This window comes from Thunnus thynnus, chromosome 9 (assembly GCF_963924715.1).
Source record: "Thunnus thynnus chromosome 9, fThuThy2.1, whole genome shotgun sequence".
NCBI classification, from domain to species: domain Eukaryota; kingdom Metazoa; phylum Chordata; class Actinopteri; order Scombriformes; family Scombridae; genus Thunnus; species Thunnus thynnus.
In genome coordinates, this window is record NC_089525.1 from 31,131,180 (window position 1) to 31,148,922 (window position 17,743).

The following is a 17,743-nucleotide window of genomic DNA, read 5'->3' on the forward strand; positions in this document are numbered from 1 at the left end:
CTATCATATCATGTCATAACATCAAGACTACCTTGGTGCAAAAAATATATTGACTTAAAATTAATTTTTAAGTCAGAATAAACTGCAAATGTCTGTATATCTGTCAAAAGAAATCATAGCAGCAGTTCTTTATAGTGTTATTTTTCCATATTGTCTAGTAAACTTTAATCCGGCCACCACGCTGTGCACTTATTCTTCTTCTATACAAACAATTTTCAACTTCTGGATTGTTAAATTTCTCCTTATTCATGTTGTTCAATAAAAAAAAAGCTTTAGAGGAACTCATATTTTATGTTACAGTATTGTGGAAGTCCTTGTGTCCAAAAGTTCAACCTTTTAATGTAGTAAAAACATGAAGAGCCTGATGAGGATTCTTTTTTTTTTTAACTAATCCAGTGGCTTTTAAGAGAATAATAAGGTCAAAGAGGTCAAAACACTTTTTTGTCCAACAGGGAATCACATAATTCCGGTAATATGATAATTTGGTGCCAGTGAGTTATATTAATGAAGTGTCATCAGTGCAAATGCTCACATGCAGGATGTCAAAAATAAAGGAGTCCACTCTGTCCATTAAGCTCTTCTTCCTCTAATCAGGAAACAGTAAGTGAGTGTTTCATGCCACTTCACAGCCGACCTGTCAATCTCGAGGTTGAGTTCAGTCCACGGAGATCACTGATCGCTCTCCCTGCGCTCCTTTAGGCCTTTTAATCCCTGCGCTCTCTTATCTGCCTTTGTTCTCAAAGCTGCTGAACAGCCTGTGAGATCAAGGCTTTTACAGCAAACCAGCATGTCGTGCTTCCCCCCCTGCTGAAAAATGCCTAATCACGGCTAATGAGCTGATTATAGCCGATCAATCAGAAAGTCGGTTTCCCTAATAAGGCGCTGTCATTGTTGAACAGCGGGATGGCGTCTGCAGTCACAGGGGGTAAGAGGAGGAGGAGGAGGAGGAGGAGGAGGAGGGGAGGGGGGAGGTCATGTCCCTCAGGCCACTTCTCCAAATGTACATCTTTTTTTTCCCAGAAGGCCGAGTGTTACCAAAATCAGAGCCAGCTGCAGGGGAGGAAGCATCTCAAGGCGCCACGGTCGCTCTTGGTTATTTGTTTCCTCGTGTAGCTGAGGTCAAAGAGGAGCGGAGGAGGACAATCGTCAGGCTTTAGTAGCTTTTTGCCTTGAGGCTAAATGAAATATGGTTATTGTACTTTTTTTTTTTTACTATGATACTGGATGGTATCTGGGATTTGTAATGTAGGACAGTTATTTTTGATGCAGCCGACAGGATTGATTGCACTCCCGGATGGATAATTCCTCACAAATTATTTATTTTAATGAAAACTTTTCTTGATCTAAAAATACTAATTTGCATTCTGCGCCCTGAACTTCAGAAACTGCACTGAAGACAGTTCTGATTGAAACGGATGCGAGAGGCAGTAATGTTCGACTTCCCTTTGATTTCTGAAGGGGCTCTCTCTTTTTCAGTCTGGAGAGCTTGTCTGTGTTAAACAAGTGAGCTGCTGCCAGGCGGGCCTATCCTTCAAGGATGAGTGGCGCTATTGATCTGATCCCCCTGCAGTTGCTCAAGTCCCCCAGCAGGGGGGGATGTCACTCCGCATCGATGCTCAGAGGAGCCGGCTCTTCTTCTCTTCCCTCTCACAGGGCTGCGGTATCTGTCCATTTGATGCCCTCTCGCTCTGTCTTTCTAATTAGACAGGCCTCTGAAGCAGGTAGCCTCAGTCTGATTGCTCCCGCTCTTTCTCCTTCTGTCTTGTTCTCTCCAGACTATCAGTGTCACTAACGAATCAATAAAGCATCAGAGTAGAAACCACAGAAATCAGCACCACTGGGAGTACTCCAACTGCTGCGGCAGCAGCTACCTGCACTGCAACGACGGCTTCACTTCCAACACTGAAAGATGAGCTGAAGTACAGCGCTGTGTTCATGTCAGTGCAGGGACGGCAGCGTTTGTAGTGCAGCTTTAATTCTGAGTCACATATCAGCTGGTTTCAGATCGATAAGCCGCATTTCAACTGTGCTCACAAGTAGCTCGACTATTGCTTCCAGAAATCCTGGAACGAGTTGTTTATCCTTCCAGCTTCCTTTCATTATTGTATATATGTGCACTTGACTTCAAAGCTTCAAAAGAACACTTTTAAAGAAGCACACATGCATCCTAACGGTTGCATAAAGCCATAAAACCCTTGAGGACATTCTTCACTGGGATTACAGAGACTTTTAACTGTACTCAGCTGCCCCTCATAGCTATTCATCAGTGTTGTAGCCATAATCACAGTAAACAAATCCCTCTGGGGAAATGTTGCTCTAATCCAATACATCCCTAACACAATTACCATTCAAAATTGAAGACGTGTGCTAACCATGCTGGTAATTCCCATAAAGCACAACTAGCTGTGTGGTATGTCCACGCTAATGCCACTACAGTAGCTTTTAAACACAGACAGTTAGGTTTCTCATGTTTTTTCTTCTTTCAGACAGCACATATATAACTGTTTAATTTGTAATTCTTCAACAATGTGACAATGCATCATAACTTTGTGGTAATAATTTAACTGCAAATGAATCTGGACCAGACCGTGTGTCACTTGCTATGCAGGGGCCTCGAGTATTCATTGAAGATACCCACATATCAAGATATCAGACTATTAGTCTTTTTAGGAGAACATTAAATGTACATTTCATCTAAATGTGTACAGTATGTGTGTTCATGCACGTTGTCCTAAGTTTGTTAAACTATTCATGACAAGAACAGACGCTAGCAGCAAGATATTCTTAAAAATTTAAAGTAAAGCAAAACTGATGAACAGAAACCTGCTTTCATTCTCCTGCAGTCCAACACTGAATGTAATGTGTTCATACTGCTACACTAATGAACACTTGGATTAGTGCCCTTCTGTCTGTCACACCTTTTGCACCAAAGTTTAACACACTGGTTGCTAAGTCAAATCACTGTGCTGCCTTGTTGTGTAGCTTCAGTGGTTAAATGATGGGCTGTTGAATATAAAGTTACCCTATAGACAACTTTTATTTATATTGATACGTTTAGCCGATTGTTCCAGACCTTTGACCTTATTATGTGGATCAATACAATTTTTAGTATCTCTACTGGGCAATTTTTTGAAACTCTGGATTGTATTCAGTGATGCTTTTTAATGTTGAATGACAATGTGTTTAAAATGATGTCTTCAACAATATCAGCAGCTTGGTTATGGTTGGAGGAAGATCATAGCTACAGTAAATAAAACAAAAGGAAACAAAAGCAAACATCAGTCACAGGTCTGTGATGTGATGCGGACTCTGGGCGATCTGGCATGAAAATCGGATGTGTTGTTTTGTTTTGTTTCACTGGACAATAAAACGTATCCAGGAGGTGGAGGCCGCACAGACCACCTCCCTGTCCGCCTTTTCTTTTGTTTTTTTGGAAACAGAGAGGTGAGCGGGCGGGTAGACGGCGACATAACGGCGACTGGACAGAATAGTTTATACGTGCTGGAGGCCGGCAGTGACCGTTTCCTCTGCAGAGAGCTAAGACCTGACTGATAGCCTCTCAGAGCCGTAATGGAGGGCTGTGGATCACATTAGACTCACATTAGAAGGACTGGCCAGAGAGGTTAATTAAGAACGTGTGATGCCTGAATGACTGTCTCTCTCTCTCTCTCTCTCTCTCTCTCTCGGGTTTCACCATCACCAGATTTATTTCATAGCAGAGCAGTTGGGATTAATGGTGAAGATCTTATTGAGGGCGCTCATACTTTTATTAATGAATCATATTCTTCGGTTTTTATTGTGCTTGAAATAAAGTAAGAAGACCAGAGGAGCTGAATTTAACACTTTCTGAATGATTCCTCCATTCGGACCGTGTTATTATTATGCAACCCTCTCAAGCAAAAATCCTGTTTTAAAATGCAAACACCTCAAATTCCTCTCTGTGTTTTCTCAGCGCGCTCGTAGTTTTGCTGAGGTTTCAACTGGAAAATAGAAAAGCTTCTTAATTTTTGAAGCTGTCACAGTTTGTATAGAGATGAAGGAGTTTGTATGCCAGTGGTGGAAGGTGAGTACATTTACTGGAATAAAATACTTAAAGTCTCTGTCTGAGATTTCTTTTTAAACACATTATACGTGTTGGAAAATAATTGCTGAAAAAACTGTGAACTGTGTAGTACTGAACTGTGGACTTAGAGCGTTGAACTGTTTTTCACCATTTCTGATTTTTTGGGGCTGAAATGGTGGTACGATGACATAGAGGGATGACTAGCATGAGCCCTCCCCCACTATATAAACACTAGAGTGCACTCATAGTTACTATTTTTACTCCGGGTAGTTTTACAAACTTTCATCGGAGACAACTGGGATTCTCAGTTCCGGATAGAAAATCCCTAATAAATAAATCACACGGTGTGAAAAATAGACTGAACTGTCACCAAATTCACCTCCAGAATGAAAAAAACATGGGGCACAAACCTGAAGTTCAACTTTTGTCCTAAATTCATCTTCTGCTACACAACATGACATAAAAAAATCACGTTATATAAGAACCTGAGAACCTTAAACCTATTTTTTTATGATATGAGCTGAAACAGACATCGACGAGGATTCCTCAGTAAGAGCCGTGAAGTCTCAGCTGATCACACGAGCTCCTTCATTAACAAAACTCAAATTACGCAACGCAACCGATGACCCAAATTCACCTCCTGCTTCTGCCACATGAGCAGAAATAAACTGTGTAATAGGAAAAAAAAAAAAAATATGCAAAATGTTTGACGTGCCAGATGTGGGTCAATGCTGAGCCTGCGGTCCTCTCTCTCTCTCTCTCTCTCTCTCTCTCTCTCTCTCTCTCTCTCTCTATCTCTCTCCTCCTGCTCTTGGGGTGAGAGAGGGTCGAGAGACATAGAGAGAGGTGTACAAACGAGAAGCGAGAGAGAGAGAGAGGCAGCTGGAGTTTGTGTCTGATTCACCTGAAAGTGCAGCGGCAGCCGGGCTGCTAATCTACCTCTTCACCTACCATCACAGCTCAGGAGATTTGGGATTACAACAATGGGATTTAGGATTTAGGATTTATATATTTTCTTTAGTTTTATTTATTTATTTTTTCCCGACAAACCCCACTTCGACTGCCTCACTCCTCTTCCCTACTATGCTCTTATTGACTGAGACTGATTTCAAAGGAGGTTTAAAGGTGCACTATGTAAGATTTGACCAAAATTTTAGTTGAAAGTGTTTAAAAATTAACTTAAATTATCAACAGAATGTGAAGAAATAAGAGTTTTGATGTTATGTCAAAGACATATTGTGCTGATATCTACTGAAGTTAGCATGCTAACCAGCTAGCCCCGGTCTGTCCTGTCTTGTAATACCACTTTGTACCTGAGGGGGCGATAGTGAGTCACCCAGTCTGCCCTCAGTCCAACATGAGAGGAAGAAGAAGTAGCGTTTCTCTTTGCCACTAACTTTGCACTCAAACCCAAAGATTCATAAGCGTCAAAAGCAGCCGGCAGTCATTCATTTTCAAGGAAAGCTGGTGAAAGCTGGCTTCAGATGCCTTGGCAGCAGCGAGCGGCGCGACGCCAGCACCGAGAGCGATGAGTTGAAGTTGAGCAGAGTTAAACTTTATGCAAATAGCAGCAACCGACTGCAAACATCTGTTCCGTTCCATATTGACAACGGAAGAGAAATTGATCATCGTGGTCTCCAGTTTCCCGGAGCTGTACGATTCGTCATTGTTTGTTTACCATGACATAAACAAAAAAAAAGACATATGGAAGAAAGTGTCAGAGATAGTAGGGATGTCTGGTTCACTGCCGGCCTGCCGAATAGCTCTACTACAAACTTCATATTGGCCACAACCAAATGTGAGGTCTGTCGATGACCCTCCTTTTGCTGACGACTGCTAGATGGCTGGCAATGAGCAGCCAGCGACCAGAACGCTGCTTATGAATCTGTTGGTGTGAGTGCCCAGTAAGGCAGCGATGGTGGAGATTTTGAGCCAGGCTGAAAGCTGCTGGCCGGGTGACACAGCTGGTCATCTCAGCTGACTAATCTGATGAAGTGATCTGTGCAGCTCTTTGGTAATTTACTGCTGGCTCTAATGTCTCCGCAGCATTTTGATATCTTGACGACGCCGTAGCACAGATTCACTGTAAACAGTAGGCTTCACGCTATATTCAGTGAGTATTGGTGGGGTGATGCATTTAGAGGGAAGGGGAAACTTTGAGGGGGGCGAAAAAACAGTGCCAAAATACAAAATATATTTTTATTTTACCCTAAATCTTTATTTTCTTATAATACACAGGGAATGTTTACCTCATCAGACCTCTAAACACTACTAAAATGAAAAAATCTTAAAGGAGGGAACATATTTTAGAAATCATAAACATATGCATATTAACAAGGGGTCTTAAATACGTATTACTTGGCTAGAAAAGGTCACAAGCCAACCAGTCATCTAGGAGAACTATGCGATCTGAACTGAGTATGAGTAAGCACCTCAAATGACAAGAATTTATGATTTATTTTCAGGTGAAGCTGAAGCCTCTGACAAAGGAAAAAGTCATAAATATGTTACTCAAAGACAAAGTTTTGATTTTTCATAAGATGTTACCTTTTAAGTTCACTTCTAATGTTTTTGTCACTGTTCTGAGAATCATAATTGGATTGCGGCTTAAAGAGAAACACATTTCGGATCACGTTTTCTTAATTGTCTGCATCTTCACGTGTCCTCAGCGGAGAAGAAGAGACAGACACTTCATCATGTTGAAGTCTGTCCTCACCACAACAATCTCTAGGATGACAGGTTGCCACAAGCCTGTCAATTAAACAAGCTAAATGTGAATCAGGACTTTTGTTTACCAGCCCTGCTGTGCTTTAAAATTGGACATAAATTTTGAAACATTTAAGTCATTTATCGAGCAGCAAAAATGACAAACATTCTTTGGTTCCAGCTTCTTTCAATATCTTTGGGTTTTGGACTGCTGGTTTTCACCATTTTCATCATATGTTTTTTGAAATTTGATTACTCAATTAATAAAATAAATAAATAAACAAAAAATTGATCAAAAACAAAACAAGTTTAAGCTCTAACTCCAACTTAAACCCGCTCTCGACTCAATCCTTCCCTCCGAACCGTAACCCTGAGCTGGCGAGGTGTCCGCGCTCGGCGGCACCTCCGTCACCTTACCAGCCTTGTGGGGACACGGGGTCCTCGTAAATACAGAAACACGAGGACACGTTCACACACACACACTAAAACGTGTCAAACTCAATCAAGCAGCTCCAGACATGGCAGGCACGAACACATGCCCTACAACACCAAAACGCACGACAGCACTCGTGAAGGCACTCATGCATGTTCGCTGAGTATATACAATCTCTCTCTCTAACACACACACACACACACACATATACGGACACAAATCCAGGACTTGTACGGATTGTTTACTGCAGGCTCACTGTTGGTTTTCTTGTGGGTGTTTGCATATTTTTTGCCCTCCACCCACACAAACACACAAACCACCAGTTTCACATTCAAACAGCACTTCAATATTCCCTGCAGGGCTGACAGCTTTACTCCTTATTCAATACAGCAGCCCGGGACTGATAAATCCAACCGGACAGATAGAATTGATTGATTAAATGCTTCAAACAACAAAACCAACGAAAAAAGTAGAGAAGGGGGGGGTCAAAAAACCCCTGATACGTCTCAACATTTCTCCAGGGAAAACTGACATTGTGCTTTGTCATTTTTTTTTTACTAAATATATCCAAAGCTGTTTCAAGTTATTAAATAAATTGACATATTTTATGGTCTCCACTTCATCCTCATTTCATCAGAAGTAATCTTTTAAGGTTTGGAGACAGGTAATAAAAAAATATGAGGTGGTTTTGAGGCAGCCGTATTTGTTCTTGACTTCACAGCAATGTCAAAACTAAGAAAGTTAAAAGGCTGTTGATGTGTTAATCGTGTTAAAATGCTGCTTTTTTCCTTCATCAAGGACCAAATGAGCAAAACCTGCTATCTGAAAAATGCACTTTTTGGAGAAAACTAAAAAAAAAAATTGTTGTTTTCCTGCAGAATCCTATTATGTGTTAACAATACCGTAATAACCATACGAACATACTGTAAACAACAACACATAATATAGTAATATAGTCCAAAAACAGTGTATTATGTGTTGGGTATATTTAACAAATAGCATTCTGCAAGAAAACAACAAGTTTTCTCAAAAAAGTGCATTTTTCAGATAGGAGGTTTTGCTCTCCGGCCATCGATATATATATATATCATTAAGTCCATTTAGTAGCTGTTCTGGACGCTTGATCATATTGCATGGTCTTCATCTGTAGATGCAGTATGCTAAGATGTCATGCAAATGTAGATGTTTAATTTTTATTTAGAACAGTTTAAGGACCAAAGTTCATTCTTGTCCTTGGAAACAACAGAATTTCATCACAAGGTCCATTTAGTAGCTCTTTCTGGAGCTTTCGATCATATCACATCACCTGTTTCTAAGATCAGGAATGAACTTTGAACCTAAACTTTTAAGCCAACATGGGTGAGAAGTCCTTAAACCGTTAACCGATAAAACGGAAATTTGAACATCTACATTTCCATGACAACTGGGAAAACTCCATCTGGCGAGGAAGATCATCAATCAATCAATCAATTCAATCAATTTTTATTTATATAGCGCCATATCACAACAAAAGTCATCTCAAGGCACTTTTCACATAGAGCAGGTCAAGACCGTACTTTTATCGTACATAGTAGCTCCAGAACAGGTACTAAATGGACCTTGTGGTAAGTTTGTTTTCTCAGTTGCTGTTTCCAAGGTCGAGAATGAACTTTAGCTTTAAAGAAAATATTTTTTACATTATTATGTTTAAAATGTGTAAAAAGTTGTTTTTTTTTTGCCATTCTGCAAAGTTGGCTTTGACAGGATGTTGATTTTGGAATAACCAAAAATAAGAGACAACTAGCGCAGTGAAGTGACTGAAACTGGGACTGTAAGAGCAGCAGCACTCTCATTGTTGTTTCCTGTAAATGATGCATTTCCACAAAGTTTCAGAGCCGAGGGAAAAAGTTTCCTTTCTTGTTTTTTTGTTTTCCCTTCTACACTGTGAATCCATTATGAGTCTCATCTCCTGTTTGTTCAGCAGCTCACCCTTTAATCATGCTCAACGCTCCACCCATGAAACATTGATGCTCTGTGTTTCTGCCTGGTGATGAGCACCGTGCAAAGCTAATATCAAACACGAACTGAATTTTTCAGCAGGCCGGAGGATGGAGGAGAGTGAGGAGGGATTTTTTATGCAAACTGCATCAAAACTGTTTACAGTGCCAGCCATCATGTCAATGACCACAACAACCTTAAGTGTTTTATACTGTCAAAAGCTCAGCGGCAGAGGATTTCCAGAATAACAGCACCACTTTTTACCCCTTAAAAACAACACATTTAGGGTTTTACAGTATGCGTTTCTTTCTGTTTGCTTGTTTGGAGACTAAAAGTGTGATTGATGTCGATGCTCATGTGTGGACCAAACAAATGTTGGACTGTTTGTATTTCACCATTGGAAAACTGAACTTGTCTGGTTTGGTAACAGTTATGCCTTGAACTTTCCCCCAAATGCCCTTTGTACAAACCTACTTCCTCCTAAAAATGGGCCTTTTATGTCCTTTCTTATTGAATTCTTCAACAGCTACAGGAGAGAATGTAAATGGCCGATCGTGGGATCAGGAGAATTGAAGAGTTTTGAGACAAAAATGAGTTTAGCATCTAAATTCCTCTTTGTCAAATCCGTAGGTCGTGTATCATTCTTTTAAAAGTATGAGCAGCTGGTTTCATTCTGTGTTATCAGACGTTTTGTTTACTTGTTTTGTCCCATGGATAATTTTTAATTACAACTCTTCAATTCACCTGTTGTCTCTTTTGATGCATCAGGCAAAAACACAGAATTGGTGGAAAGATTAAAAAAAAACAAATGTAAATGTGAATGTATATATTTGATTGTATCACAGATGTCAGTGAGTGTTCACCTTCATGTGTCGTCGCCTCCGTCTGAAGCGCAGCAGCTCCTTGTGCTGACGGGCAATGAAGTTGACGGCGGCGTACTCCAGCAGGGCCGAGAACACAAACAGCAGACATACAGCCATCCAGATATCGATGGCTTTTACATAGGACACCTGTAGGTGAGGGGCAGAGAGTAGGGAAGAGTTAGATAGCCGCTGGGTTTAGAGGATTTGTTGTCTCCCGCCAACCATGATGTCTGATTTCTGTTGAAAAAAAAACCACATCTAACAAGGACTGTGATGAGTTTCATACAAAGTCTGGCAGGAGTCAGGTGGGGAAGCTTTTTGATAAATTGCTGCCTAAGATGAGAAATTTGTTTCCCTAAACTGATCTGTGAACGATGCACTTATGTTGTTCCCCAAATTAAGTAATTTGGGGAACAACATAAGTTGTTGAACAGTTGTTGAACAGATAACCTGAAGTATATGAAGGGGGACCCAAAAATTCCCAGAAGCCATTGATAGAGTGGGAGTAGGGTGTGGTTATTGGATTTGCCGCTATGTATGCAGGCAGCTTGGTGAAACTAAAATTGGGACTGAAAGGGACAAGATTCATCACTGTGGAAGAAATCTAGGAAGAATAGCAGGAGGCTCTGGACACCGTAATAGAAAAATGACTACAGGAATGGGAGAAGCGCTGGGACAAGCTGCCTTTGATACAGTTAACTACCAAGTCCTCTCCACACTCACTGAGCTTGGTATCTCAGGATCTGCCCCCCGCTGGTTCATGTCCTACCTCTCAGGGAGATCTTTTAGAGTATCTTGGAAGGGGGAGAAGCGTCCAAACCGCACAGCCTATCCACAGGGGTTCCTCAAGGGTCAGTACTCGGTCCCCTTCTCTTCTCAATATAGACCACCTCACTTGGTGCAATCATCTGCTCCCATGGTTTCTCATACCATTGCTCTGCTGACGATACCCAGCTCTTCCTATCGTTTCCGCTGGAAGACCACACAATGTCGGCTTGCATCTCGTCATGCCCTGCCGATATCTTGGCATGGATGACAGAACACCACCTTCAACGTAACCTCTCTAAGACTGAGCTCCTTGTCATCCCAGCCAGTCCCTCTATACAACAACAGATCAGTATCCAGCTTGAATCAACCCAACTTATGTTCACAAAATCTGCCTGAAACTTGGGTGTCATGACTGATGACCAACTAACTTTTAAGGTTCACGTGGCCTCAATTGCTCGGTCGTGTTGATTTGCCCTGTATAACATCAGGGAGATCAGACCCTACCTGTCTGAGCATGCAGCACAACTCCTGGTACAGGCTCTTGTAATATCACGTATTGATCACCCTGTTGTTCATATCCCTTCACTGGCTCCCAGTTGCTGCCTGCATCAAATTCAAAACCCTGACAATCGCTTACCTGAACTCCTTTATTCAGGTCTATACTCCCTCCCGCTCACTACGCTCTGCCAATGACAGGCGCCTGGTACCACCACCACAACAAGTCACTAGCTAGACTCTTCTCTTCTGTAGTTCCCCGTTGGTGGAACGAGTTACCAAACCGTTCGATCTGCAAAGTCCCTCTCAATCTTTAAGAAAAGACTAAAAAGCTCTTTCGCGAACTCCTCTGCACTAGATGGACTACAAAAAACAAAACAAATCTGCTTCTATGCACTCTATGCATTGCCTCTGTGCACTGCCTGTCATATCAGACTCAAGCTTAGCTTTATGGTATTTACTCGCGTTGTTGTCTCCTGACTTGATCCTTGCTTGTGTTGTATCAACTCTCAGATGTACATCGCTTTGGATAAAAGCATCTGCTAAATGAAATTGTAAGATTGTAATTTGTAAGACAAGTGTATTGCATCTCAAGGAGAGTACTTTGAAGGGGATTAGAAAGGTAACACTGAAAGATTTATAATGATAGGTTTTTTTTTAACAATTCCGGGAATTTGTGGGTCTCCTCACATATACATTATTAAATATATAGCATTAATATATAAATATATAGTACAAACATTATTAAATCCAAGGGCTGAGAGGAAAAGGACAATGGAATTCAATTTATTATTAATTCAATTTAGCAACCCGACGGCACAACTTTGTTATCATAAGGGAACACATTAAAAAATTCAACAGTATGAAAATGTGAAGTTAAATAAATATATCAAGTGCACTAATTAGTAATTAAAATTTGATGCATGAATTACTAATTGGAGGAAAAGATTTGTCAAAATTTCCTCTCTTGACACCTTCAGTGCTCTGCATTTTGTCTATCCGGAGAGTGTTCCTCCTTGCAGCCAGCAAAGAGACATTTTCACCATTTTTTGTACCACTTTCTATTACATTTTTCATCTTTTTATGGACTCAAGAGATTTGGAAAGTGACAGCGGCTTATCATTATAGATATTTGTACGCTGCTCAAAACCCACTTTATTTTAAAGTTCTAGTCTATAATCCAAAGTCTCAAAATATACTTCTTATTTCAGGCTGAATTACAGCAAAAACCTGTATACAACAACACAAAACACATCAAGTTGCCCATTCCACTTGATGTTGCAGCGTTTCTATACAACAAGGCATCTCTTGAGTTTGAATTTTTCACTTACAAGTGTGCTGAGGCAATTCACATTCTACTATCTGCTCATATGATGAAGAAGTGCTTGTTGAAAGAGAAAGGACAACAGTATTGGACAAATACTGTATGAAGTTAATTGGGAAATTGTGCAGTAAATGGCTAACTATGTAGCATTGGTGACCATCTGCAACACTACTCATTCATTAGAGGGAAAACCTCCAGTCCAGTTGGTTTTAATCCAGGTTTGAAGAGAAGAACTAAGAGGGGAAAGTAAATAAAACACTCTCTCCTTCTTTGAGCTCTTCTGCTGAAGTGCTCTTGAACATGACATTTAACCTTGACTGTTATGGTGGAGCTGTGCAGAGAAAACTGCTCAGAGTAAATGTGTTCCAACATACATACATACAACCTTTCCAGGGTATGAAGAACTTAAATCACAGTTTTAAGATGTTATATTTGTATATTATTAAGTTAAATGGACAGCCATGTGGACAATCAGCCACAGAACAAGATAAAATCTGCAGACAAAGCCGGCTGCATGTCAGCAGCTTTTACATACATAGAGTTCGGTGTGAAGCAAGATGGACAGGGTGAGGACTGTCCAGATAATAAGGGCTAAATGAAGTCTGGTTGGATCATTGTCTGATTGCTATCTGCCCGCCAAGTACCATTATTCAAGTGCATTCACCCTGGCCTGTCATTACAACTCTCCATCTCCACACGCAATTACACTGTGCAGCCTGAGAGAGGGGGGGGATCCCTATACTGTCACAGAGAGAGAAAACCTACAATCAGCCATTTAAAACCCAATTAAACTATGACTTTAGATCACTTTCACAAACACGCAATGCTTATCGTCGCCACTCGGCCTTCTTGTAAGTCGTGCTTGTTTGCGCAGAGTCTGATGCTTATGAAAACATTTATCTTTGAATGCCCGGCTGACTGATTTTCCCCCAGAGCTTCTGAGAGCCGCTGAGGCCTAAACGGTCAACTGGTTCACTCGGTTTGATGGTCATCCATGCAGAGAGAGAGAGATGAACAGAAGAAAAACAGAAAGCAGATTGTAAATTACATCAATTTAGAGATTAAATATATAACAATATTTAAACGGGAATTTAAGCATAGGCATTAAGGGCATTAGATTTATAAGCATCCTCAAAAACATGACTTTTTACAGTTTTTGCACCACTATTTTTTTCCTTAAAATGACTATCTTATATAAAAATGGGTTTGGAGATGCATAAACAGAGGATGCAGTCTGGTTTCTGCTCTCAAACTGCAAAATAACTCTGTATTTCCATCAAATTAAGCCATTTTTGGTGACTATGTGAACTCTGTGAAACCAGGCAACAAGTTATGTGGAAAACTGGAATAATAATAAATAGTCAGCATTCAGCGCAAACAGCATCCTGTTCTGGGGTTGGTTGAAAGGCTTTCTGGGAAAGTAAACCAGTAAGTGAAGTAAATGAAGCAGATGGAAGTAGAGTGAGTGCGACAAATTGTTGGACATCATGTCTCTGAATAGTTTATTTCCTGCTGTCTTTGTTTTACTTTACTGCCAATTTATAGGTTTATAACATGTTTACAATCAGAAATAAGCTGATTCTTCATTTTGCTGGTGAAACTGTTCTAATGTTCAATTTTAATGAGCATTTAAAAGGTCTTAAAAAGTTTAAGAAAGACAAAAACTAAACACTTTCTTTGAAAACTGCAGCGTTATCAAAAGCTTAGAGTGAACTATGGGCGTATTGAGTTTCAGATGATGTTAAAAATGGCGTTTAAAGTAGTCTATAGATCTTTCATGGTAGATAGACTTATGGCATGGCACTGGGCGAGCTGAGTTAAAACAAACCCAGCTACAGTCGGCCTGGCCAGTCCAGACCAGGCTCCTCCATGCCCGGTCTTGTCCTGACTGAGATTGAAAGCTTCTGACAGACAAACTGACCAGCGGCGGCCTGCAGAGCTGCAGCTTAGGTGGCGTTACTGCACTCATGCTTCATAGGACAATGTTCAAAAAAAGAACACAGTGGAGAGATGCAGCCAGCCAGAGACTGGACCGCTGATCAGCTGACTGACTGGTTAACCGGCTGACTGGTTCGCTATTTGGCAAAAATGAGCAAATAACTGGCTGGCTGACTTATTGACCATACAGTAAAAACCACTGGGTCAAAATTCACCCAGTTTGGGTCATTATAGCACAAACACTGGGTTAATGTTACCCAGAAAGCCCCTCAAGACAAGGGGTTGTTTGGACCCGGTTTTAGTCTTATTTTTTATTATACTGTTGGGTTATTTACCCAAACTGAAGCTTATTATAATCTACTCTTTTAAAACTTACATGTCACAGTGTGTTATTGATTGTTAATATCTAGTGTATCTTTTGAATGCACAGTCACAGTTCTCGGCAACTAAAAAAGTTTATATCCAGTGAATTTTAATGTGCAGGTGACAGACACACTGCCTGGTTGCTGACTGTCAGTCAACTGCTGCATCATTGATGAGCGGGACTATTCTTGTACCAACATTTTTCACCAACAAAACAAAAACAATTGTAGATATAATCTGATATTTTATTAATACGTTTTATCCTTGATGTGTTGACAATTGACCAGAATAATTTTGAGGTTTATTTTCAGGACTGTTGTAGTTTTAACAACTATAGTTTTTTGTCAACTACTGTCTTAAAGCTTTAATAAAGTTGTTTTTGAAATTGAATCGTTAAAGTCTTGAGCATGCAATTTTTCCAGCTACTCATGGTCAGTGGAAACAAGCTGTAACCTCAACACTGACATATTATCCCCTTTTTAAAGTTCATTTGGCTAAACTGTTAGCAAACAGTTGCCTGTTTGCAGACACAGAGCAACATTAGCATCCATTTGGAGTGATGTATCTGGCCTCCCAGCAAATTTAAGTCCAATATTTATTCTCATTTTATCTCTGGTTTGGCGTCCAGCAACTGCTGCTAGCTGTTAGTTGCAAGATGTTCCACTTTCTTCACCAGCTATCTGTCTTTGTCTGTCTGTTGTTTGGTGTGGAGCAAGTAGTGACAGCAGGTTTATCAGAGCTTGTTTGCTGAAAACAGCTGCCTGCTGCTGGAAAGAGTGTTGATTAGAGTGGTGAGAGTGAACCAAGACAGTAAAATTATGGAACCATAAAACCAAAACTGTGAGTTTACAAAGACATTGAAACTCTCTGCAGAGCTGAAGAGAATTGCAGAGTTGGGTTTATCATTACAAGTGGACGCTTTCACATACAGGTAGTCACATGATCTAATGTTGATATAATAATACTGATTATATACTGATTATAACTCATATTGTATTGGAGCTCTGTTAAGCCAGGATCAGACTAACATGTGAAACATGTTTACGTCTTTCCTGGCCAAGATACATGCCAGGCTATTTTAAAACCTGACCAATCATAGCTTGCAGCCTTTCACAACCTGTAATATGTGCAAAGGTGATCTGGCAGGAATGACTAGAGACACACCTCTGGGATCCAAACGTCAACAACCGTGACCCTGAAAGGCTCACGGAGTATTTCGTAGATGTTACCAGACTAGGTGAATAATTCTGTGTTCCCCCATGACTCAAGCAATGAAATAGCAAATTGTCATGCCTGATGCTTGATGTCTGAAGGATCAGGGCCATTTTCAAGCTCATATCAGTCGTCTGATCCCGGCTGCAGTTGCTTTAAAAACTCATCACAGTTCAGGAAACTCTTTAAAAACATATAATATGACAAAACTGTGCAGCAGAGTTGACACGTTGAGTGATTATGACTGCTGGTATGACAGTTACATATTTTGTATCCAACCATAGCGTCTAGTGAGCTGACATCACTTTTCTGTCCATCTATATACAGGAAACTAATGTTAACAGCTTGTACAACATCACTAACAACAGTTTGCTAAATTCTCAAATCCAAAAATCTCCTCTTCTCTCTTTTTTTTTGTCTACTTTCCTAATCTCCACCTTCATCTGGCCCCGCCTGACGCAGTCCTCTCTGGCATGTGAAAAGAGCTGTGTGTGTGTGTGTGTGTGTGTGTGTGTATGCTATCAATCACACACACACACATTCAGAGGTATGTGTGAGCAGTATGCCCACCTAAGCTCAGCTGTGCTGTGTGATCATTATTGTGACAGCTGAACTGCAGAGGAATCACGGTTCACTTGTTCAATTTTTAGAGCGCATGAAGCACCTAATGTCAACAAACACAGAGCGAGTGTGTGTGTGTATGTGTGTGTGTTGAGGATTACAGTTTCCCTGGACATAATTATACAATCCTACTGGCTCACGCAACCGTCCCCCCCCCCCACCCTCCTTAATCTGAAAATCTCTCACAGGAAAAGATTTCTTTTTTTTAGTAAGTCATTTTTCTCATCTTTGTCTCCTTGAACTTCCTCCGTTAATGTCTCTTTATTCTTCTCTCCCCCATCATTTTTCTCTCTCATCCCTCCCTCTGCCTCTTTTTGACCCTCTACCCTCCACTTTAACACACATTTGTCAATGAAAATGACATTTTCTATCTCTCCTTCCTTTTATTTCATTTTTCTTTTAACTCCTCTCTATTTTCTCTAAAAATAATTCAGCAAAAAACTTGTATTAAATGATTCTCAATTCTAAAAATTCATACATCTGCTTGTGAAGTGTCTCGCATTACAAAAGCTCGTACTGAAAGGTGCGTTTGTTTTGTCCTCACCTTGGGCAGGGAGGCTCTGGAACCGGAGCTCTGCGTGGTCATGGTCAGCACGGTGGTGATGCCCAGACCCACCCGGGCCGGCGCGGCGTCCATGTTGATCCAGAAGGAAACCCAAGACAGGATGACGATGAGCAGGGACGGGATGTACATCTGGATCAGGTAGTAGCCCATCTGACGCTCCAGGTGGAAGCGAGCCTCAATACAGGTGAATTTACCTGGATGGAGGATGAGGTAAAGGAGGTGGGGGCGGATGGAAAGAAGAAGAAGACAGTTTTATTAACTATTATGAAGAGGAAGAGGTTGGTGGTCATTCTAAAAGCTGAAACGTAACAAAACTATCTACCTCTGCACTGGACATGACACTTTTGTTTGATTTTTACCATCTACTCTCAGTTTGGAACGCACAGTCTCCTCCGCACTGCAATCCTTGTATCTG

At 40.7% G+C, this 17,743-nt stretch overlaps 1 protein-coding gene across 1 annotated transcript in view; it reads right to left on the minus strand.

The window, feature by feature from the left end:
• The window catches only part of glra1 (glycine receptor, alpha 1), a 100,397-nt gene that overhangs the window by 9,901 nt on the left and 72,753 nt on the right, over nt 1-17,743 (minus strand). The window contains exons 6-7 of the mRNA XM_067600044.1: nt 17,308-17,522; nt 10,043-10,189 (exon numbers count right to left, since the gene is read on the minus strand). Coding sequence (XP_067456145.1) covers nt 10,043-10,189; nt 17,308-17,522 — 362 coding nt within the window. The remainder of the gene's footprint in view (nt 1-10,042; nt 10,190-17,307; nt 17,523-17,743) is intronic.